The sequence below is a fragment of the Choloepus didactylus genome, chromosome 18, assembly GCF_015220235.1.
Source record: "Choloepus didactylus isolate mChoDid1 chromosome 18, mChoDid1.pri, whole genome shotgun sequence".
Taxonomy (NCBI): domain Eukaryota; kingdom Metazoa; phylum Chordata; class Mammalia; order Pilosa; family Megalonychidae; genus Choloepus; species Choloepus didactylus.
The window spans coordinates 60,871,489-60,896,812 of NC_051324.1; the positions used below are offsets into that span (position 1 = coordinate 60,871,489).

Genomic DNA, 25,324 nt, shown 5'->3' on the forward strand with positions numbered 1-25,324 from the left:
GGAATCATATAGTATGTGTTGTTTTGTGTCTGACTTCTCAACATTATGTTTGTGAGATATATCCATATTGTTTCATGTAACAGCAGTTTGTTCATTCACATTTTGTATATCATTTCATTATGTGAATGTACCATACCTTACCATTCTACTGTTACAATATTTGGTTTTCCAATCCACAAGCACGGTAACTATCCTGCCATCTATGTATGTCTTCTTTAAATTTCTCTCAATAATGTCTTAAAAATTTTAACACATAGGTTGTGCATCTCTTTCTTTGGATTTGTTTCCTTCTAGGTATTTGATTTTTAAATTGCTGTTATAAGTGTTATCTTTATATTTTTAAATTAAAAAAATCTCTGGTATATACAAATACAGTTACTGTTAATATATTGACTTTCTAATTCTCATGTTAATTCTAATGGTTTCTCCATAGATTCTTTTGGATTTTCTACATACACTCAAGTTATCTGTAAATTTCCTCTTTTCCAAACCTTATATAATTTTATTATTTTTTTTCTTGCCTATTGCACTGGCTAGGATTTTCAGGACATTCTTGAATAGAGTGGCAATAAGGTGCATTCTAGTGTCAGCTCCCACATGACTCAGTTGATCTCAGGCTTTTGTAGATATTTTGATCAGATTGAGGAAATTCCCTTCTGTTCCTAGTTTGCTACGAGGTTTTATTATGACTGGATGTTAATTTTATCAAATTATTTTCTACATCTACTGAGATGATCATAAGGTTTTTTCCTCCTTTATTCTGAAATGCGATTAATTTTAAATTCAATTTTTCCTTTCTTGCCTTCTTTTAAATTAATCAAATATTTTTATTTTTGTGTTTTCCCTCTGTTAGTTTCTTAGTTTTATATATATGCTATGTTTTAGAGGTTACCCTAAAGAATACAGTATGCACCCTTAAGTTATTACAGTTGAATACAAATTAGTAGTGCTTCAACCTCTTCCCAGACAGTGCTGGGACCTTAGAACACTTTAATTCTGTTTACTCCTTCCCACCTTGTCTTATTGTTGGCGTTCATTTCATTTCAGCATGTATTTTAAACCAAAGACATTGTCATTACTTTGTATTTTATACCATTTTCATTGCTCTTTGTACTTTCCTATATTTCCATATTTCTGTCTGGGGTCATTTTCTTTTTTCAGTTGAAAACTTTTAACCCTTTAGTATTTCCTTTAATTCAGGTCTGTTGGTAATGAATTCTCTGTTGTTATTTTTCTGAAAATGCCTTTATTTCACTGTCAGTTAATTTTTGTAAGTTTTTATTTTGAAGTAATTAGAAATTTACAGAGAAGTTGCAAGAAAAATGCAAGGAAATCTCATATATCCTTTACCCAGCTTCCCTAGTTGTTAATGTTTTACCGTATTTGCCTACCCTTCCTTCTTTCCTCCCTCGTTCCCCCTCCATCCTTCCCTCTTCTCCTTCTCCTCTTCCCCATTCCTCCCCTCCCCTTCCTCCCCTCCCCTTCCTCCCCTCCCCTTTCCCCTCCTTCCCCTCCCCTCCCTCCCCTACCTCCTTCTCCCCTTTCCCCTTCCCTCCCCTTCCCTCTCCCTCCCCTCTCCCTCTTCCCCTCCCCTTCACCTCCCTCTCCCTCTCCCCTTCCCTCTCTCCCTTTCCTGTAGATACAGCTCTACTATCTAATCCATTGATCCCATTCAAATTTTGCCAGTTAGCTCAATAATGTCTTTAGAGAATGAAGATGTAAGCCAGGAACATGTGTTGCATTTAATTGTCAAGTCTCTAGTATCCTTCAACCTGGAACAGTTTCTCAGTCTTTCCTTGTTTTTCATGTCCTTGACATTTTTGAAGAGTACAAGCCTGCTATATTTTGAAGAGTACCTCTTAGTGTGGGTTTGTCTGATGGTTTTTCATGATTAAATTTAGGTCATGGATTTTGGTAGGAATATTACAAAAGTGATGCTATGCTTTTCAGGAGGCACATGATGTTGGATATTAAATTTTGTCACTTGATAATTTTCTCTACTATAAAGTTATTGGTAAATACTTAACTAATTAGTATTTTAGGGAGGGCCGATTCGAGACTAGGTAAATATCCTGTTTCTCAAATGTCTATCTATTGGTTTTAGCATCTATGATTCTTATCTCAGTTTATTTCAAGGATGTTTACAAAATGGTGATTTTTTTCCCCATAATTTCTTCTATGTTTACTAATCAGATTTCTGTAGTAAGGTAGAGCTTTTCCTTTTCCAGTTATTATTTTTTTTTATTTGTTTCAGTATGTCTCATGAATATATATATGTTTTCAGTAGGTTATAATTCAGTACCTTCATTATTTCATTATTTATTTTGATGTTCACATAGTCCCACATTTGGCCAGTGGGTAACCTCTTGAACAGGCTCCTGTTTCCTTTTGATATGTCTCCATCATTCTTTGATCAATTCCTTCCTTTATGACATAAAAAGATTTTACAGATTCCTCTTATACTTTTCCTGCTCTAGCCCTAGGATCATCCGTTTCTCCGAAGAGCCTTAATTCATTTTGGTGGAGAATCATATTTAAAAACCTAGATCTAGGGGCTAGGAATGCTCATTGCTATGGGGGATCGTGCTTCTATGCCCTTCCAAGGAACTAGGAAATATTTATATACGTATACACACCTGTATATCTGTATCTATATCTGTCTACCTAGTCTAAAATCATGAGTTTACACCAATATCTACAATTCTAATCTAATACCATAGGATTATTATTTCTAGTCTTTCCACTTTCCATATTTGTAATTCCTTTTGCTGACAGTGAGAAAGAAAGATATATTAAGAATATATCTCAAAATATTTACCCCTGTGGAATACCTCTATAAAATCAGTCTTCTGACTATGCGTGTCATTTCCCTGTTATGGCCCTCACTGGCTCCTACTGCTTGGCTACTATATTGGCCCTAGTCTTGGAAAACATGCTAGTTGAGTTCCCAGCTCTGATAAACACACTTGTTTGAGGCCTCAGCCTTATTCTAAGTTGAGCTCCTGGCCCTGAGTCCTGGTGGACATGCTTACTGGGTCCTTGGCTGAGTCTGCAGCCCTGGTTCTGGAGAACACACCTTCTGCCCTGAAACTGAACAGGGGGAAGGGGAAGAAATTCACTATCACTTTTCTGAGTATTTTTCTGGGTATAGAACATTTTTTTTCTGGGTATGTTTTGCGGTTTTTATTCCAGTACTCTGAATGTCTTCTACCATCCATTATTTTCATTTAGAAATCACTGTTGGTCTTATTATTGCTCCTTTGAAAGTAGTATGTCTTTTTTACCCCCATGGCTGCCTTTCATATATATTTTTTTTGTCTTTATTATTTTTTTTTTTACCAGTTTTCCTACAATTTATTCAAATGTAGTTGTCTTTATATTTATTCTGCTTGGGACATGTAGAACTTGATATTTTTCATCAGTTTTTAAAAATCCTCAGCCATTGTCTCTTCAAATATTGTTTCTGCCCTAATGTCATCATTTTTTTTATGATGGACTAGTATACTAGTATACTATTAAATGACTCTGCACCATTTATTAACCATGTTTTTTTTCTTCACAGGGGAAAGGCCTCCATCATACCCAGAATGATCATTTCCAGAATGATGGAATTGGTAAGTAGAAAAATTCTTCCTTTGGAAATAGGTTTTTTTTTTTTTTTTCTTGTGAACTGGGGTTTTTATTTCTACAGAATTGATTCTCAGTAGTGGGATTATTGGATTAAAGGGTACATGTATGTTTAATTTTTTTAAAATTCAGTTTTATTGTGATATATTCACATATCATACAGTCATCCATGGTGTACAATCAAGTTGTTCACAGTACCATCATATAGTTGTGCATTCATCACCCCAATCTATTTTTTGAACATTTTCCTTATACCAGAAAGAGTAAAAATAAGAATAAAAAATAAAAGTAAAAAAGAACACCCAAATCATCCCCCCCAACCCTATTTTTCATTTAGTTTTTGTCCTCATTTTTCTTCTTATCCATCCATACACTGGATAAAAGGAGTGTGATCCACAAGGCTTTCACAATCACACTGTCGCCCCTTGTAAACTACATTGTTATAATACAGTCGTCTTCAAGAATCAGGGCTACTGGGTTGCAGTTGGATAGTTTCAGGTATTTACTTTTAGCTATTCCAATACCTTAAAACTAAAATGGGTTTTCTATATAGTGCGTAAGAGTGTCCACCAGAGTGACCTCTCGACTCCATTTGGAATCTCTCAACCACTGAAACTTTATTTTGTTTCATTTTGCATGCCCCTTTTGGTCAAGAAGATGTTCTCAGTCCCACTATGTCGGGTCCAAATTAATCCCTGCGTTGCCAGGGAGATTTACACCCCTGGGAGTCAGGTCCCATGTAGGGGGGAGGGCAGTGAGTTCACCTGCCAAGTCAGGTTAGCTAGAGAGAGAGGGCCACATCTGGGCAACAAAGAGGTTCTCAGGGGGAGACTCTTAGGCACAATTATAAGTAGGTTTAGCCTCTCCTTTGCAGTAACAAGCTTCATAAGTGCAAGTCCCGTGATAGAGGGCTCCGCATACCAAACTGCCAGTCCTCAATGTTTGTGAGAACATCAGCAGCAATCCAGGTGAGGAAGTCCAACACGTCTGCATTTCCCCCCGGCTCCTCAGGGGGGCCCTGTGTATATATTTTTATTCTCTGCTCAGATTACTTTGGGATGTGTTGCTTGGAAATAAGCTTTTATTATATGAGATTTAACCCTGATTCCACCATTACAAAGATGAGAGTAGAGAGAGAGTCACACACAGACAGGCACATATCTTGGAACCTAACTTAATTAACTCTTTTATTCAACATGTCTTGGGAATGCTTTGATATGCCATTTCTGAAAAGGCATGATTTTATAGATCTTGCTACATATCCAAAAGTTTTGAGAAAAAAACACATAAGCGTTTTATTCAACATAGGTTTCTAGAAAAGATCTATATTCTACAAATATCAGGTCATACAAATTTCAAAATGCAGTTTATTTAAGTGATTTTAAATGCTGTAGAGTTATGCTTTTTAAAATAATAGTTGATTAACCTTCATTTTGTATGTGGCTACATTGCAATTGCAAGTCAGTCTTATTCTGAAGAATTGTGTGTGTTTTCCCAGTCTTAGAAAAATAATTACTGTGATCGTTTGTGTGTGCATGGTTTTCTCTCCTGAAGAACACATCTCCGGTTCCTCAGAAGACATTTTAAAGTGTGCCAATTTACAAAAGGAATACATTGTATATCTCAAGCTAATTTTAGAGAATATTGTAAAATGGTTATGTTTTTAATATAATTTACTATTATACATTGATAATCCTTTGGATATGAGATATGTTATGGCAAACCTGGGAAATATATTTTTCTATTGAATGATTTAAATTATTTCTGTATAAGTGGATATGTACAGCTACCAAGTGCATCTTTTTTCTATTTATTTTTCAGTTCAGCCCAATCCTTCTGTACTTATTGGCAATCCTATTAGAGCATATACTCCTCCACCTCCTCTTGGACCTCACCCAAATTTGGGGAAATCTCCAAGCCCTGTTCAAAGAATAGATCCCCACACTGGGACAAGTATTCTTTATGTACCTGCTGTCTATGGAGGGAACGTAGTTATGTCGGTGCCTTTACCTGTAAGTGAATGTTTGAGATACTTCCCATCGAGTAAAGTAAAAAATAGGCTTCACTTAATCCTAAATGAGTGACTATCCCAAATAGTATTCTTCTAACCTCTGTTTTTGGTTAATTTTTCAATGCCCATGAGCTTCTTTTAAAGCAACTCATTTTTAACCTTTCATAATTTGAAATGATCAAAGAAATGTGAATTTTTGCTTACAACTTATTACTTCAGTGATTATGAAGAAATCTGTAGATTGCATGGTTTGATTTAGAAGACTGTATTCTTTTAACATATTTTTACTGGGAAAATTTTGCTCAAAATTAATAGAGCTAATAAGTTGGTCTCTTGTTTTGTCAAGTGATGTTTTTATTTTTGCTTTTGTTTTTTATACTTGTACAAGTTGTTAATCCTTCCTATGAAATATAGGTCATTGGAGGAGGCAGAGAGACTTGAATTAGTCCAGTTCCCTTGGATCTAAATTTATTTGAGAAATTCCAAGCCTTAAGAAATCTTACTGCTACTTAAAAACCTAAGTCTTTTCTGAGTATAGGTTTTAGAGGGCTTCCATCTAAGTAAATAATTTTATTTCCTTTAAGATTTTTGAATATTTTGGTAATTTTGTTAATTTAATGATTTACTAGAATATTTCCAAATTCAGGGATTTTAGCCTAGAAAATATTTCTTTCATTTAGGGCAAGTACTGTATTTTCAGGCATATGTGATCATTGCAAAGGATCTTTGGCACCCCTGTCAACACCCCAGTGTGGAAAATGCCTCGCTGCCAACATTTCTCATTCATGTTGGTCATGATAGTTCAGTCACAGCAACCAATGAGAATAACTATCAGTATGAGCTATGTAATTCATGTCCATACCCTGTAGACTTTAGATTTTAGCTGAGTTATTTCTTTCCAGATAGCCTGGCAACATTATACATCATCTGCTTTAAATAGTATGTCCCTTAGGACTTATATTTCATTTTACTAGGTCAAAGAGTCCTTTGTTATATAAAATTTCCAAGAGTCTGCCTTTAACAGTTATAGTAAAATAATAAAGAAAGTAGCTCAGTTTCATTGTATTAATTCCCTTTATGTTAATATGCAGATTATATATTTAGACATGCCTAAAAACTTATTAATTTTTTGTTTTGCTTTTTTTCTGTTTCTGCGGTTTTAAGATAAAGTTGAATTAATCAAATGCACTAATTAAAAGTAATTGTATGAATTTTACCTACTATAAATGAACAATAAATGATTTGGTTATCTCTATAAAGTTGGAATGCCCAGTTTTTGAATTGAATCTCCTTGGACTAAATTCTTAAAATTTTTTCTCAGTTTTCGTTTTCAGTCTATTAAATTATGCAACTGTGCAGATATTGCTTAAAATTATCTTTCATGATAACTTGTGACATATATATATTTGTATTAAGGGGAAATTATTCAAGACCATAATATGATTTAATGTCTCAAGGAAATATGATTGCCAATTTTAAGACTTTAAGTCTTCAATTTTATCCTAACCTTAAAAATGTTCAATTTTCCCTTATACACTAAAGGTTCAGGAAGCCATTTTTTGGCCAGTAAAGACATAGCAGTAACTCTACCAGTTTTCACTGTTAGGATCAGTTTTTTTTTTTGACTTTGATAAAATTAACGTCTCCCTGTGTGTGTTTGCTTTTTCCTAATCAGCAGCACTGGAGTAGTTTGTCTCCCAAATGTACTTAATATAATTATTTACTTCTTATCATAACCTAGGTACCATGGACAGGATACCAGGGTAGGTTTGCAGTTGATCCTCGAATCATTACACACCAGGCAGCAATGGCCTATAATATGAACCTGTTACAGACACATGGACGTGGGTCTCCCATACCTTATGGCCTTGGACATCACCCACCTGTCAGCATAGGGCAGCCACAAAATCAGCATCAGGAGAAGGATCAGCATGAACAGAATCGAAACGGTGAGCTGCTTTGCTGTTGTCATATTCCCAGATGGATGACAGGCCAAGTTTTACAATATATACAAAGTTCCCTTAATAGTGTGATTATTACATTTCATGGACTATAGACCTCTTTGAGAGAGAATCTGAAATAAAAATTATGTATTCTCTCCCAGAAGATACACATATGTACACAAAATTTGCATGTAATTACAGAGGATTCCCTAGGTTAAACTCTACCACATATAATTGGTATCACTAATTTTTGAAAACTATTGAATTTTAATATTTAGAGTGTTTAAAGTGTTTTTGCTTAAAATTGAAATAAAAAACCCTCTCCTCTTAAATATTTTTGTTAACCAAAAATATTTTTATGACATGCTTAGCATTACTGCTACTATGGTGATAGTTGATTTAAAAGTTATTTAATACTCAAATCATAGTTTTTTTGTCTGCTAGAATTATAAATAAGAGGAAATTACCCACTGCATTTTAAAAAGTCAGGTTTTCTGAGATATAATTTATATACAGTAAAATTTACCCTTTTTTAAATGTACAGTTTGATGAGTTTTGAAAAATATATAGAATTGTTTAACACTACCATCACAATCAAGATAAAGAACATTTATATTACCTCAGAAGTTCCCTCAGACCCCTTTGCAGGCAATCTCTGTAACCCCCAGCCCTGGGCAGCCTCTAATCAGATTTTTCTACTTAAACTTTCATCTTTACTCTACAAAGTCTTATAAATGAAATAATATAATATAGTATAGTATATAAAGTATAGTATATAGGCTTTTGTGTCTGACTTCTTTTACTTAGCTTAATGCTTTTGAGATTCATCCATGTTGCTGTATGTGTCCATTGTTAATTCCTTTTTACTGCTGAGTAGTATTCCTTTGTATTGATGTACCACAATGTGTTTATACATTCACCAATTGATGGATACATTCGTTATTTCTAATTTATAGCTGTTACAAATAAAGAGCTAAAATAATAAAACTTGTGCATAAAGCTGCTACAAACATGTGTGAACTTATGTTTTTATTTCTCTTGATTAAATACCTAGGAGTAAGGTGGTTGGCCATATTGTAAATGTATATTTAACTTTAAAAAATATTACCGTACTGTTTTCTAAAGTGACTGAACCATTTTTCATTTTCACCAGCAATGTACAAGATTTCTAGGTGCTACACATTCTCACTAGCACTTGGTGTTGTCAGTCTTTGTAATTTTACCCTGGCTAGTGGCTGTGTGGTGGTATCTCATTAAGGTCTTAATTTACATTTCCCTAATGACTAATGATGTTGTTCTGGTTTGCTAATGCTGCCAAAATGCAAAATGCCAGGAATGACTGGCTTTTATAAAGGGGATTTATTGGGTTACAAATTTACAGTTCTAAGGCCATAAAAATGTCCAAACTTAGGCATCAACAAGAGGATACCTTCACTGAAGAAAGGCTGATGGCATCTGGGGTTCCTCTGCCACATAGGATGGCACATGGCCCAAGTCTGCCGGGCCTCTCCTGGGGTTAGCTTCTGGTTTCCCTTGCTTTCTCTAGAATGTCTCTGAGCTTCTGTCTTAACATAGCTCTCTCAGCTACTGTGCATCTTTGCTTGTTTCCCTGTAAGTGTCTGGGGGTCCCGTCTTAGCTTCCCAAGGGCAAACTCTGAATTTCCTCTTAGCTTCTCTGTTTCTTGTTTCAATGGCTGTCTCCAAAATGTCTCAGGGCATTTTCTCTCCAAGTGTCTATGGGTTCTCATTTTTTCTGGGGCAAACTCTGGGCTTCATCTCTTAGCTTAGCATTTCTGAACTTCTTTCTATCTGCATCTCCAACCTTCTGGGGCTGTGTCAGCCCCTGAGCTTTCTCAAGGACTCTAGTAAACTAATTAAGAATCACCTTGAATGGGCAGAATCACACTTCCATGGAAATAATCTATTCACAAGTCTCACCCACAGTTAGGTGGGTCACATCTCCATGGAAACAACCTAATTAAAAGATCCCACCCATAGTAAGTGTGCGCCCACAAGATTGGAATAAAAGAACATGGCTTTTCTGGGGGGACACAATAGATTCAAATCAGTGCAGAAGTTGAACATCTTTTCATTCTGTTTGTTTGCCATCTGTATATCTTTTTTGGTGAAATGTCTATATCTTTTGCCGACTTTTTTATTGGGTTGTTTGTCTTATTAAGTTTTAAAAGTTCTTGATAGATGCTAGATACAAATCCTTACATATTTTTTTGAAAATATTCTTTCCCTGATTTTGGCTTGCCTTTTAATTTTCATAACACTTTATTTCAAAGAACAAAAGTTTCTATTTTTTATGAAGTCCAGTTTATCCAGTTATAAAATTTTATGGATTGTGTTTTTGCTGTTGTGTCCAGAAACTCTTTGCTTGACTCAAGGTCACAAATATCTTCTTCTGTGTTTTCTTCTAGAAGTTTTATGGTTTTGGTTCTTATATTAGTCCATTTGAGTTAATTTTTGTATATGGTGTAAGATAAGAATTGAGGTTGGGTTTTTATTGTTGTTGTTTTCTTTTTTTTTAAATATATGGGTGTTCAGTTGTTCCGGCACCATTTGATGTTAAGACTCTCCATTCCCTGCACTGAACTACCTTGGTCCCTCTGTTGAAAATTAATTGACCATATGTTTCGGTTTGCTAAAGCTGCCAAAATGCAATATATCAGAAATAGACTGGCTTTTACCAATGGGGATTTATTAGCATACAAGTTACAATTCCAAGGCCATGGAAATGTCCAACTTAAGGCATCAAAAGGAGGATACCTTCTCTGAAGACAGGCTGCCAGCATCTGGGACACCTCTGTAACATGGGAAGGCAACATGGCCAGTGTCTGCTGGTCCTTCTCTCCCGGGTTTCATTGCTTTCAACTTCTGGCATCAGTGACTCTTTCGGCTTCTCTGGTTCCTTGCATGCTTTTCCAGGGCTTTTCTCTCTAAGCTCTCTTGGCTTCTTCTGTCCTTTATCCTCTCATAAAGGACTCCAGTAAAAGGATTAAGATCTATCTTGAGTGGGGTGGGTCACATCTCAAATTGAAATAACCTAACCAAAAGGTCCCACCCATAATAAGACTGCACCTGCAGGAATGGATTAAAAGAACATGGCCTTATCTGGGGTACATAACAGCTCCAAACTACCACACCATATATGTAGACTCTGTTCTGTTCTATTGCTTCATATGTTTATGCTTATACCAGTATGCTATCTTGGTTACTCTAGGTTTACAAGTCTTGAAATTAAGTAGTATGATCCTCCAACTTTGTTCTTATTTTTCAAAATTGTTCATCTATTCTAGATCTTTTGCATTTTCGTGTACATTTTAGAATTAGCTTGTTGATTTCTTTGCAGAATCCTGGTGGGGTTTGATTGGGATTTTTTTGAATCTGTAGTCAATTTGGGGAGAATTAATATCTTAATATTAAGTCTTCTGATCAATGAACAGAGTATATGTCTCCATTTTTTTAAAGTCACCTTTAATTTCAGCAATTTTTAAAAGTTTTCAGTATATGACTCTTGAAAAGATTTTGATACGGTGGAATCTTAGTCTAACATCGACATTTCATGCTCTAATTTTCCTTCTAATACTGCTTTAGTACATTCAGCAAATTCCAATATGTTGTATTTTCATTTTCATTCCATTTAGTATACTTTCTAATTTCCATTTTGATTTTTTCTTTTATCCATATGTTATTTGGAAATGTGATTTTTAGTTTCTAATTATTTGGGGGTTTCCAAGAATTCTTCTGTCATTGATTTCTACTTTAAGATCATGTGGTAAAGGAATATATTTTATATGATTCGAATCCTTTTGAATTTAATCAGATTTGTTTTATGGCCCATCTATCTTCATAAATGTTCTGTGTACCCTTGAGAAGAATGGTGTGTTCTATAAATGTTGTTAAACAGGTCAAGTTGATTGATAATGTGTTTCAGGTTTAATACTATATCCTTGCTGATTTTCTATCTACTTTTTCTGTCAGACATTCAGGAAGGAGTATTGAAATCAACTATAAAATTAGTATGTCAGTTTTTCTTTAAAGTTCTATAAGTTTTTGCTTTATGAATTTTGAAGCTGTTACTAAGTGTGTAAATGTTTAGGATTGTTATGTCCTGTTGATTAGTGAATCCATTTTCATAATGGAAGGAACTTTTATTATCCCTGGTAATAGTCTTTGCTCTAAGATCTATTTTGCTTCATATTGTTATAGCCACTTCAGCTTTCTTTTAACTTGTATTAGCATGTGTATTAGTTTAGGGTTCTCTAGGAAAACAGAATCAATGAGAGATATTTGTGAATATAAGATTTATAAAAGTGGGTATGCACGAGTCCAAATTCTGTAGGACAGTCAGCAAACTAGCAACTCCAATGAAGATGTTCGATGAACTCAGGAATGAACTGGCAACTTCGATGAACTCCTCAGGAAATGCTTCGCTGGGCAGCCAAAGAAGTGAAGGTCCTCTGTCTGTCTTGCTTAAAAGTCTTCAACTGATTGGATTAAATCTGGCCAACTGCATTCTCTCATTGTGGAAGACATGCCCTTCATTGAGTCATCAGTCACAGCTGCAGCCAATTGGCTGATGATTTAATAAACAAGCCACAAACGTCCTCACAGCAGTGGTTAGGCCAGTGCTTGCTTGACCAGACAGCTGGGTATCATCACCTGGCCAAGTTGACATATGAGCCTAACCATCACAGCATGATATATCTTTTTTTTGTCCTTTTTTAATGCAATGTTATTGAGATATATTCACACACCGAATAATTCATCCAAGGAATACAATCAGTGGCTCATAGTATCATCCTTTTACTTTTAACCCATTTGTTTCTTATATTTAAAGCCTTTCTCATAGGCAGCATATAGTTGGCTTTGATTTTTTTTAGCCAACTTGACAAACTCTGCCTTTTAATTGGAGTGTTTAGACCATTTACATTTAATGTGAGTATTTATATAATTAGGTTCGAGGAGGTGGGACAATATGGTGGCATAGAGAGGTGTGGAATTTATTTAGTCCTCTAGAGCAACTGGTAAATAGCCAGGAACAACTAGTAAATAGTCCAGAACAGCTGTTGGGGGACATCCGTGACTGTTCACATGTTGTGCACCAGTCAGGAATGGGTAGAATGGCTGAGATCACAGCATAAAAACTGTGAGTCAAAACTGCAGAGCCAGTGCCCCTCCCTCTTGGCTTGGCAGGCTGAGTTGCAAGACTTCACTGTGGGAGAAGGAAGTAGTCCTTGCCGGGAGTGGGGGTGTATGGCTCAACCAAGCTCCAGGTGGTGTTTTCATTTAACAAGTTTGACTATTGAATGCAACCTGTGAGCATGGATGGACTCTGGGCAAGCAGGAATCTGTGGTTCCTCCTAGCAGGGAGGAGGCAGGGCTGAAGAAAAAAAATACACACACACACACACACACACACACACACACACACACACACACATAACTAGATGAAAGTGGAGGCTTTTGGAGATGGCTGAGCTCGGAGTGCTGGAGGACGGCTGTGTCCCAGGAGGAGGGGTACAGAGTACTGGGTGCAGGCTCCTGTCAACCGGTGAGGCTGGGCGGTTGGGGACTGGCTTTGAAAAAGGTCTTTTGCTCTGTTTCCTTTTTTTCTCTCTCATTCTGGGTGGCTTGTTGGAGAAAGCCTCAGGGATTTTCAGTTGTCAGTGCTGACCCAGGCAAGGCTGCAGTTGGGAGAGTCAGACAAAGGAGGAATTCAAGTGTAGAAGAGGACTCCCTGGGATGTGTATCTTCCCTAGGAGGGGGGGGTGGGGTCCAGCTCAGGGTGGCAGCCCTCCCTCAGAGAACTCAGACCCCAGGGCCTGGGGGAAAACAAACAAACCAGAAACAGCTTGGGCTTGGCTTCTGATGCCCTCAGCCCCTGGCCAGGACAGGCTCCACTGTGAATTGAAGGGACTGCACCTCTTTACTCTGGTGAGGAGCTGTGGGCTGACAAGCACCACCTGCTGGGCAGAATAGGAGAAGCACTGAGTCTAGAGGCCTCACGGGAAAGTCAGACAACATTCTCCTCAGAGAAACTTGATACTCACTACCCCTTCTTCCTGAGACCTGGGCGCATCTGGTCTGGAAAAATCTGATTGGGATAATCAAGGAAACCAGATGCCTAGACAATAAAAGATTTCAAGTCACCTTAGGAAAAATGAAGATATGATCCAGTCAAAGGAACAAACTTAAACTTCAACTGAGATACAGGAATTGAAGCAACTAATTATTAATCAAACAAATCTCCTAAATCAATCCAAAAATCAAATCAATGAGTTGAAGGAAGATAATGACAAAAGAGATGAAGGATAATAAAGAAGACATTGGGCAAACATAAGGAAGAAATCGCAAGTGTGAAAAACAATTGGTAGAACTTACAGGAATGAAAGGCACAATGCAAGAGATAAAAAACACAATGGAGACATACAATGGCAGATTTAATGAGGCAGAAATAAAAAATCATGAACTGGAAGCCAGGACATCTGAAGTCCTGCACACAAAAGAGCAGATAGGAAAAGAATGGAAAAATATGAGCGTCATCTTAGAGAATTGAATGACAACATGAAGTGCATGAATGAACATGTCATAGGTTTTCCAGAAGGAGAAGAGAAGGGAAAAGGGGGAGAAACAATAATGGATGACATAATCACTGAAAATTTCCCATCTCTTATGAAAGACATGTAATTACAGATTACATAGAAATGCAGCATACCCCAAACAGAATAGACCCAAATAGATCTACACCAAGATGATTAATCAGATTATCAAATGTCAAAGACAGAGGAAATTTTGAAAGCAGCTGAGAAAAGTGATCCATCACTTACAGGGGAAGCTTGAAATATAATTAGGTTTGAGTCTATCATCTTGCTGTTTATTTTCTATTTGTCCATTCTGTTTTTTGTTCCCTTTTTCCTTTTAGTCTGCTTTTTCGTATTGAGTGTTTTTTTTTTTTATGATTCCATATTGTTTTAGTTTCTTATGCTGCTTAAAGCAAATAACATGAAATGGCTTGGCACAAACAATGGGAATTTTTTAAAAATTCATTTTATTGAGATATATTCACATACCATACAGTCATAAAAAACAAATTGCACATTCAGTTGTTCATAGTACCATTACATAGTTGTGCATTCATCACCCAAATCGATCCCTGACACCTTCATTACCACACACACAAAAATAACAAGAATAATAATTAAAGTGAAAAAGAGCAATTAAAGTAAAAAAGAACACTGGGTGCCTTTGTTTGTTTGTTTCTTTCCCCCATTTTTCTACTCATCCATCCATAAACCAGACAAAGAGAAGTGTGGTCCATATGGCTTTCCCAATCACATTGTCACCCCTCATAAGCTACATTTTTATACAATCATCTTCTAGATTCATGGGTTCTGGGTTGTAGTTTGATAGTTTCAGGTATCTACCGCCAGCTACCCCAATTCATTAGAACCTAAGAAGAACTGTCTATATTGTGCGTAAGAGTGCCCAGCAGAGTGACCTCTCGGCTCCTTTTGGAATCTCTCTGCAACTGAAGCTTATTTCATATCCTTTTACTTCAACAATGGGAATTTATTAGCTTACAGTTTTTTTTGTTTGTTTGTTTTTTTAATCTTCATTTTATTGAGATATATTCACATACCACGCAGTCATACAAAACAAATCGTACTTTCGATTGTTTACAGTACCATTACATAGTTGTACATTCATCACCCAAATCAATCCCTGACACCTTTATTAGCACACACACAAAAATAACAAGAATAATAATTAGAGTGAAAAAGAGCAATTGAAGTAAAAAAGAACACTGGGTACCTTTATCTGTTTGTTTCCTTCCCCTATTTTTCTACTCATCCATCCATAAACTAGACAAAGTGGAGTGTGGTCCTTATGGCTTTCCCAATCCCCTTGTCACCCCTCATAAGCTACATTTTTATACAACTGTCTTCGAGATTCATGGGTTCTGGGTTGTAGTTTGATAGTTTCAGGTATCCACCACCAGCTACCCCAATTCTTTAGAACCTAAAAAGGGTTGTCTAAAGTGTGCATAAGAGTGCCCACCAGAGTGACCTCTCGGCTCGTTTTGGAATCTCTCTGCCACTGAAGCTTATTTCATTTCCTTTCACATCCCCCTTTTGGTCAAGAAGATGTTCTCCATCCCACGATGCCGGGTCTACATTCCTCCCCGGGAGTCATATTCCACGTTGCCAGGGAGATTCACTCCCCTGGGTGTCTGATCCCACGTAGGGGGGAGGGCAGTGATTTCACCTTTTAAGTTGGCTTACCTAGAGAGACAGGGCCACATCTGAGCAACAAAGAGGCATTCGGGAGGAGGCTCTTAGGCACAACCATAGGGAGGCCTAGCCTCTCCTTTGCAGCAACCGTCTTCCCAAGGGTAAAACCTGTGGTAGAGGGCTCAAGCCATCAAACCACCAGTCCCCTATGTCTGTGGTCATGTTAGCAACCATGGAGGTGGGGTAGGCGAATACCCCTGCATTCTCCACAGGCTCCTCAAGGGGGCACTACATCTTTTTTTTTCCCTTGTTTTTCTTTCTTTTTTTTTTTTTTAACTTTCCCTTCTTTTTTAAATCAACTGTATGAAAAAAAAGTTAAAAAGAAAACAAACATACAATAAAAGAACATTTCAAAGAGACCATAACAAGGCAGTAAGAAAAAGACAACTAACCTAAGATAACTGCTTAACTTCCAACATGTTCCTACTTTACCCCAAAAAAGTTACCTAATGTAGCAACATTTCTGTGAACTTGCTCCTACTATATCCATCAGAAATTAACAGACCAAAGTCATTCCTGGGCATCCCCAGAACGTTAAATAGCTTATCTGTTCTTCTTGGATTATTGTTCCCCCTTCCTTAATTGCTCTCTATTGCTAGTTCCCCTACATTCTACATTATAAGCCATTTGTTTTACATTTTTCAAAGTTCACATTAATGGTAGCATATAATATTTCTCTTTTTGTGCCTGGCTTATTTCGCTCAGGATTATGTCTTCAAGGTTCATCCATGTTGTCATATGTTTCAAGAGATCGTTCCTTCTTACTGCCGCGTAGTATTCCATCGTGTGTATATACCACATTTTATTTATCCACTCATCTGTTGAAGGACATTTGGGTTGTTTCCATCTCTTGGCAATTGTGAATAATGCTGCTATGAACATTGGCGTGCAGGTATCTGTTCATGTCACTGCTTTCCGATCTTCCGGGTATATACCGAGAAGTGCAATCGCTGGATCGAATGGTAACTCTATATCTAGTTTTCTAAGGAACTGCCAGACTGACTTCCAGAGTGGCTGAACCATTACACAGTCCCACCAACAGTGAATAAGAGTTCCAATTTCTCCACATCCCCTCCAGCATTTGTAGTTTCCTGTTTGTTTAATGGCAGCCATTCTAACCGGTGTTAGATGGTATCTCATTGTGGTCTTAATTTGCATCTCTCTAATAGCTAGTGAAGCTGAACATTTTTTCATGTGTTTCTTGGCCATTTGTATTTCCTCTTCAGAGAACTGTCTTTTCATATCTTTTGCCCATTTTATAATTGGGCCGACTGTACTATTGTCATTGAGTTGTAGGATTTCTTTGTATATGCAAGATATCAGTCTTTTGTCAGATACATGGTTTCCAAAAATTTTTTCCCATTGAGTTGGCTGCCTCTTAACCTTTTTGAGAAATTCCTTTGAGGTGCAGAAACTTCTAAGCTTGAGGAGTTCCCATTTATCTATTTTCTCTTTTGTTGCTTGTGCTTTGGGTGTAAAGTCTAGGAAGTGGCCGCCTAATACAAGGTTTTGAAGATGTTTTCCTACATTATCTTCTAGGAGTTTTATGGTACTTTCTTTTATATTGAGATCTTTGGTCCATTTTGAGTTAATTTTTGTGTAGGGGGGTGAGGTAGGGGTCCTCTTTCATTCTTTTGGATATGGATATCCAACTCTCCCAGCCCCATTTGTTGAAAAGACCATTATGGCTCAGTTCAGTGACTTTGGGGGCCTTATCAAAGATCAGTCGGCCATAGATCTGAGGGTCTATCTCCGAATTCTCAATTCGATTCCATTGATCTATATGTCTATCTTTGTGCCAGTACCATGCTGTTTTGGCAACTGTGGCTTTATAATAAGCTTCAAAGTCAGGGAGTGTAAGTCCTCCCACTTCGTTTTTCTTTTTTAGAGTGTCTTTAGCAATTCGAGGCATCTTCCCTTTCCAAATAAATTTGATAAGTAGCTTTTCCAAGTCTGCAAAGTAGGTTGTTGGAATTTTGATTGGGATTGCATTGAATCTGTAGATGAGTTTGGGTAGAATTGACATCTTAATGACATTTAGTCTTCCTATCCATGAACATGGAATATTTTTCCATCTTTTAAGGTCCCCTTCTATTTCTTTTAGTAGAGTTATGTAGTTTTCTTTGTATAGGTCTTTTACATCTTTGGTTCAGTTTATTCCTAGGTACTTGATTTTTTTAGTTGCTATTGAAAATGGTATCTTTTTCTTGAGTGTCTCTTCAGTTTGTTCATTTCTAGCATATAGAAACATTACTGACTTATGTGCATTAACCTTGTATCCCACTACTTTGCTAAATCTGTTTATTAGCTCTAGTAGCTGTATCATCGATTTCTCAGGGTTTTCTAGATATAAGATCATATCATCTGCAAACAATGACAGTTTTACTTCTTCTTTTCCAATTTGGATGCCTTTTATTTCTTTGTCTTGCCGGATTGCCCTGGCTAGCACTTCCAGCACAATGTTGAATAACAGTGGTGACAGCGGGCATCCTTGTCTTGTTCCTGATCTTAGAGGGAAGGCTTTCAGTCTCTCACCATTGAGTACTATGCTGGCTGTGGGTTTTTCATATATGCTCTTTATCATGTTGAGGAAGTTTCCTTCAATTCCTACTTTTTGAAGTGTTTTTATCAAAAAGGGATGTTGGATTTTGTCAAATGCTTTTTCAGCATCTATTGAGATGATCAATTGATTTTTCCCTTTCGAGTTTTTAATGTGTTGTAATACATTGATTGTTTTTCTTATGTTGAACCATCCTTGCATGCCTGGAATGAACCCCACTTGGTCATGGTGTATGATTTTTTTAATGTGTCTTTGGATTCGAATTGCAAGTATTTTGTTGAGGATTTTTGCATCTATATTCATTAGGGAGATTGGCCGGTAGTTTTCCTTTTTTGTAACATCTTTGCCTGGTTTTGGTATTAGATTGATGTTAGCTTCATAAAATGAGTTAGGTAGTGTTCCATTTTCTTCAATGTTTTGAAAGAGTTTGAGTAAGATTGGTGTCAGTTCTTTCTGGAAAGTTTGGTAGAATTCCCCTGTGAAGCCATCTGGCCCTGGGCATTTATTTGTGGGAAGATTTTTGATGACTGATTGGATCTCTTTGCTTGTGATGGGTTGGTTGAGGTCTTCTATTTCTTCTCTGGTCAGTCTAGGTTGTTCATATGTTTCCAGGAAATTGTCCATTTCTTCTACATTATCCAGTTTCTTGCCATACAGTTGTTCATAATATCCTCTTATAATTTTTTTAATTTCTTCAGGATCTGCAGTTATGTCACCTTTTTCATTCATTATTTTGTTTATATGGGTCTTCTCTCTTTTTGATTTTGTCAGTCTAGCTAGGGGCTTGTCAATCTTGTTGATCTTCTCAAAGAACCAACTTTTGGTGATATTTATCCTCTCTATTGTTTTTTTGTTCTCTATTTCATTTATTTCTGCTTTAATCCTTGTTATTTCTTTTCTTGTACTTGGTTTAGGATTGGTTTGCTGTTCATTTTCTAGCTTCTTCAGTTGATCCATTAGTTCTTTGATTTTGGCTCTTTCTTCCTTTTTAGTATATGTGTTTAGTGCTATAAATTTCCCCCTTAGCACTGCTTTTGCTGCATCCCATAGGTTTTGGTATGTTGTGTTCTCATTTTCATTCGTCTCTATATATTTAGCAATTTCTCTTGCTATTTCTTCTTTAACCCACTGATTGTTTAGGAGTGTGTTGTTTAACCTCCAGGTATTTGTGAATTTTCTAAGTCTCTGATGGTTATTGACTTCTAATTGTATTCCATTGTGGTCAGAGAATGTGCTTTGAATAACTTCAATCTTTTTAAATTTATTGAGGCTTGTTTTATGTCCCAGCATATAATCTATTCTGGAGAAAGTTCCGTGAGCACTAGAAAAGTATGTGTATCCTGGTGATTTGGGATGTAATGTCCTGTATATGTCTGTTAAATCTAATTCATTTATCAGATTGTTTAGGTTTTCAATTTCCTTATTGGTCTTCTGTCTGGTTGATCTATCTATAGGAGAGAGTGATGTGTTGAAGTCTCCCGCAATTATTGTGGAAACATCAATTGCTTCCTTTAGTTTTGCCAGGGTTTCTCTCATGTATTTTGTGGTACCTTGATTGGGTGCATAGACATTTACGATTGTTATTTCTTCTTGCTGAATTGCCCCTTTTATTAGTATGTAGTGGCCTTCTTTGTCTCTCAAAACATCCCTGCATTTGAAGTCTATTTTATCTGAGATTAATATTGCTACACCTGCTTTCTTTTGGCTGTAGCTTGCATGAAATATTTTTTTCCATCCTTTCACTTTCAGTTTCTTTGTGTCCCTGTGTCTGAGTCTCTTGTATGCAACATATTGATGGTTCATTTTTTTTATCCATTCTGCGAATCTATATCTTTTAATTGGGGAGTTTAATCCATTTACATTCAACGTTATAACTGTGAAGGCATTTCTTGAATCAGCCATCTTATCCTTTGGTTTATGTTTGTCATATTTTTCCCCTGTCTATTAATATCCTTTATTGTACCCATACCGAATCTCTTTAGTACTGAACCTTTCTCCAAGTCTCTCTGTCCTTTCTTTGTTTCTCTGTCTGTAGGGCTCCCTTGAGTATCTCCAGTAGGGCAGGTCTCTTGTTAGCAAATTCTCTCAGCATTTGTTTGTCTGTGAAAAATTTAAGCTCTCCCTCAAATTTGAAGGAGAGCTTTGCTGGATAAAGTATTCTTGGCTGGAAATTTTTCTCACTCAGAATTTTAAATATATTGTGCCACTGCCTTCTTGCCTCCATGGTGGCTGCTGAGTAGTCACTACTTAGTCTTATGCTGTTTCCTTTGTATGTGGTGAATTGCTTTTCTCTTGCTGCTTTCACAACTTGCTCCTTCTCTTCTGTGTTTGACAGTGTGATCAGTATATGTCTCGGAGTGGGTTTATTTGGATTTATTCTATTTGGGGTTCGCTGAGCATTTATGATTTGTGTATTTATGTTGTTTAGAAGATTTGGGAAGTTTTCCCCAACAATTTCTTTGAATACTCTTCCTAGACCTTTACCGTTTTCTTCCCCTTCTGGGACACCAATGAGTCTTATATTTGGACGTTTCATATTATCTATCATATCCCTGAGGTCCATTTTGATTTTTTCAATTTTTTTCCCCATTCTTTCTTTTATGCTTTCATTTTCCATTCTGTCATCTTCCAGGTCACTGATTCGTTGTTCAACTTCCTCTAGTCTTGTACTATGAGTGTCCAGAATCTTTTTAATTTGGTCAACAGTTTCTTTAATTTCCATACGATCATCCATTTTTTTATTTAGTCTTGCAATGTCTTCTTTATGCTCTTCTAAGGTCTTCTTGATTTCCTTTGTCTCCCGTACTAAGGTCTCATTGTTCATCTTTAGTTCTTTGAGTAGCTGCTCTAGGTGCTGTGTCTCTTCTGGTCTTTTGATTTGGGTGCTTGGGCTTGGGTTATCCATATCGTCTGGTTTTTTCATATGCTTTATAATTTTCTGTTGTTTTTGGCCTCGTGGCATTTGCTGAACTTGATAGGGTTCTTTTAGGGTTTGTAGACCAATTGAAGTCCTTATCTCTAATTTATCAGATCTACAGCTTCGTGGAGTACACTTCCTCTAACTAACCAGCAGGTGGCATCCACGAGCCACCTGTTCTCCACAAGCCAGTTCTCCCCTGCTTAGCCTTTTTGGTGAGTGGGGGAGTGTGTCTTGTGGGGTCCAATTGGTGTACCAAGCTTGCGTGTGTAGTTGGTGTTGCCTGCCCTGTATATGGGGCGTGTTTCTGGGCAGTCAGGGAGGGGGGGGGGGTGGCTCTAACAATCAAATCTCCCTGGTGATCCTAGAGTTTTAAAGCTGGTGCAATAGTCTAATCCTTCAGTTCAGTCCTGCCATAGTTTGTCTCTGCCACTGACCCACAAGTCCTTGGTATTGGCGTATGGCTCCTGAGACTTGCAAGTGGGCCCCTTTTCCAGGTCGTGCACCCCCGGTCCTCTGTTGAGGGATGACTGTGCTATGTCACAGGTGAGTGCCGTCCCCCCAGGGCAGTTCTGGGCTGCTCGGCTGTGTAGGGAGGCTCCCAGTCTGCTGAAATGATGGCTGAATGGGGTTTTGTTAATTCACACTGCTCTACCTTCCCAACTCTGGGACAATCAGCTGAGGTTGCAGGGAAGGCTAATGTCCACGCCCAGTTTTGTGGTGTGTGCCTGTTATTTGAAGCACTTCCGTCACACTGGGTTGTCTGGGGCAGTTCTGGTCTATGGGACTGGTGATGGGCAGGAGTGTTTCCTGTCCACCAGGATGGTGGCTGTGAGCGGACACCCCCCTTTTCTTGGGAAGTTGTGGTGTTTAGTGAATTTTCTCAGCCACTGGATTATTGCGTTTTGTCTCAGAGCTCTCTTAGTTCTGCTCTTGACTTGACCTGCCCAAATTGCAAGTCTTTGAAGCTTTCTGTATTGGGCTTCTTAGAGTAATTGTTTTAGAAAAAGAAAAAAGGATTTAAAAAAAAAAAAAGGCCCTCCTCAGAGATCTAATGGGTTATTGAAATGCTAAGAGACAAAGCAACCAGGGCCATTAAGGAAAGGTCCACAGGGCAGAGAGATCAGCTTTTCTTTGGGATTTGCATATGCGCCTCAGGGCCCTTCCCCTTTCTATGTTCACCAGAACTCCAAAAATCCTCCGCTTTTATTTTGGAGTTTTTCGTGTTGTTTTTTTTCTCTATGCCTGTCTCCTCTCTGCTGGGCTGGCTGCTCTCAGATTCTCTGGTGTCTGGTCTCAGTCTATCTATGGTTGGAGTTTGGATCAGTAGAATGAGATTCCGATAAGGGCTGCCACTGCAGTTCTCCCTTCTCCTTCCCGGAGCTGACAGCCCCTCCTCCCACGGGACTGAGCCTGGCAGGGAGGGGCGCGGGTCCCCTGGCCGCAAAAACTTACAGATTTCGCTGATCTCAGCAGTTCGACATTTTCATGAGTGTTGTATGAAGTATGCCCAAAGTCAGATTGCTCTGTGGTGTCCAGTCCACGCAGTTCCTGGCTTTCTACCTACTTTCCTGGAGGAGTAACTAAAACATACAGCTCAACAGTCTGCCATCTTGCCCCGCCTCTAGCTTACAGTTTTGAGGCTGAGAAAATGTCCATATCAAAGCATTATCATGCCAAAGACTTGCTGCCGGCGATTCTTGGCTCCTCTGTCACATTGCAAGGCACATGGCATCTCTCACTTCTCTTCTGGGTTTTGTTGATTTCAGCTTCTTGCTTCCAGGGCTTTCTTTCTCTTTCTCGCTCTCTGTGTTCATTCCATTTATAAACGACTTCAGTAATAGGATTAAGACCATCCTGAATGAGGTTGGTCACACTGTAACTTAAGTACCCTCATCAAAAGGTCCTACTTACAATGGGTTTACACCCACAGAAATGGATTAGCTTGAAGAACACGATTTTCTGGGTATGTACAGCTTCAAACCACCACACGTATTATCATCTTTATTGGCTTATTAGCTATAATCTTTGTTTTATTATTCTAATGATTGCTTTAGTGTTTATAGTATACATCTTTAACTTATCACAGTCTGTTTTCAAATTGATATCTTACCACTTCATAAATAATAAAATAATTTTACAGTATTTCAGTTTTTCCTCTCCATTCCTTTATGCTATTGTAATATATTTTACTTTTACATATGTTATAAACTCATAATACATTGCTGTTATCTTTGTTTAATTATATTTTAAAGCGTTAAATAATAAAACAATCTTATATATTTACCTATTTTGTCACCATTTCTAGTATTCTTTTTTTCTTTCTCTAGATCTGTATTTCCATCTGATATCCTTTTCCTTTTGCCTAATGGACTTCCTTTAACATTCCTTGTAGTGCAGATCTGCTTGCGATGAATTCTTTCGGCTTTTGTATGTCTGAAAACGTCTTTATTTCTCTTTCATTTTTGGTTTTTTTTTTTTTAATTAAATTCAGTTTTATTGAAATACATTCACACACCATACAATCATCCATAGTATACAATCCACTGTCCACAGTATGATAACATAGTTATGCGTTCATCACCACAATCTATCTCTGAACATTTTCCTTACATCAGAAAGAACCAGAACAAGAATAAAAAATAAAAGTGAAAAAAGAACACCCAAATCATCCCCCCATCCCACCCCATTTGTCCTTTAATTTTTATCCCCATTTTTCTACTCATCCATACACTAGATAAAGGGGGTGTGATCCACAAGGTCTTCACAATCACACTGTCACCCCTTGTAATCTACATTGTTATACAATCGTCTTCAGGAGTCCAGACTGCTGGGTTGGAGTTTGGTAGTTTCAGGTGTCTACTTCTAGCTATTCCAATACATTAAAACCTAAGAGGTGTTATCTATATAGTGCATAAGAATGTCCACCAGAGTGACCTGTCGACTCCATTTGAAATCTCTCAGCTACTGAAACTATTTCGTCTCATTTTGCATCCCCCTTTTGGTCAAGAAGATAGTTTCAGTCCCACGATACCGGGTCCACATTCATCCCCAGGAGTCATATTCTGTATTGCCGGGGAGTCTCTTTCATTTTTGAAAGATGTATTTGGGGAGTTTAGAACTCTTGGTTGACAGCTTGTATCTTTAAGTATGCTAATGATGATACTTCACTGTTTTCTCACTTTCATTGTTTCCAGTGAAAAAATCTGTCATCCTTATCTTTGTTATCTGTGCATAGCATATCTTTAGCTGGCTGCTTTAAAGACTTTATAACTGGTTTTGAGGAATTTGATTATAATATACCTTGGTGTTATTTTCTTCATGTTTCTTGTGTTTGGGGTTTGTGGAGCTTCTTGGATCTGTGGTTTTATAGTTTTCATCAAATTTGGAAATTTTAGGCCTTTGTTTCTTCAGATATATTTTCTGGCCTACCTCCACCTCCCCTCTTCCTCAGGGATTCCAATTAATCATATATTTGGCCACTTAAAGTTGTCTCACAGCTCACAAATACTCTTGATTTTTAAAAAATTCCTTTTTCTCCTTGTGTTTCATTTTGGATCATTTGTATTAAGTACCTTCAAGTTCACTAACCTTTTCTTCTACAATGTGCTTTGCCATTAAACCCACGCAGTATACTTTTCATCTCAGACATTGTAGTTTTCATCTCTCGAAATTTAGTAGTAAAGTTATTCTAGCATGATAATTCATTTTACAAAGTTCCAGTGGTATTACTATAAGAATGTTTCTAAACTAAGGACCCAAATCAAGGATTTCTTCAAGGAGCTTAAAGTATCTAACAATGAATTTTTATAGATTAAAAGACTTTTCACAATCATAAAGCAGTGTTATTTAAGTCTTTTATAGTTGTATTTTTTTAAACTTTGCTTCCTCTACTATTCAAGACCTACTTATATTTAGTTTGATATCTATTAATAATTTTAAACAGTATAACTACATTTCTTT

General features: G+C 37.2%; 1 protein-coding gene across 1 annotated transcript in view; it reads left to right on the top strand.

Annotated features, from left to right (window-relative positions):
• Positions 1-25,324, top strand: part of HELZ (helicase with zinc finger) — a 219,813-nt gene that overhangs the window by 138,117 nt on the left and 56,372 nt on the right. The window contains 3 exon segments of the mRNA XM_037810306.1: positions 3,563-3,614; positions 5,449-5,639; positions 7,380-7,587. Of these exon segments, the coding sequence (XP_037666234.1) occupies positions 3,563-3,614; positions 5,449-5,639; positions 7,380-7,587 (451 nt within the window).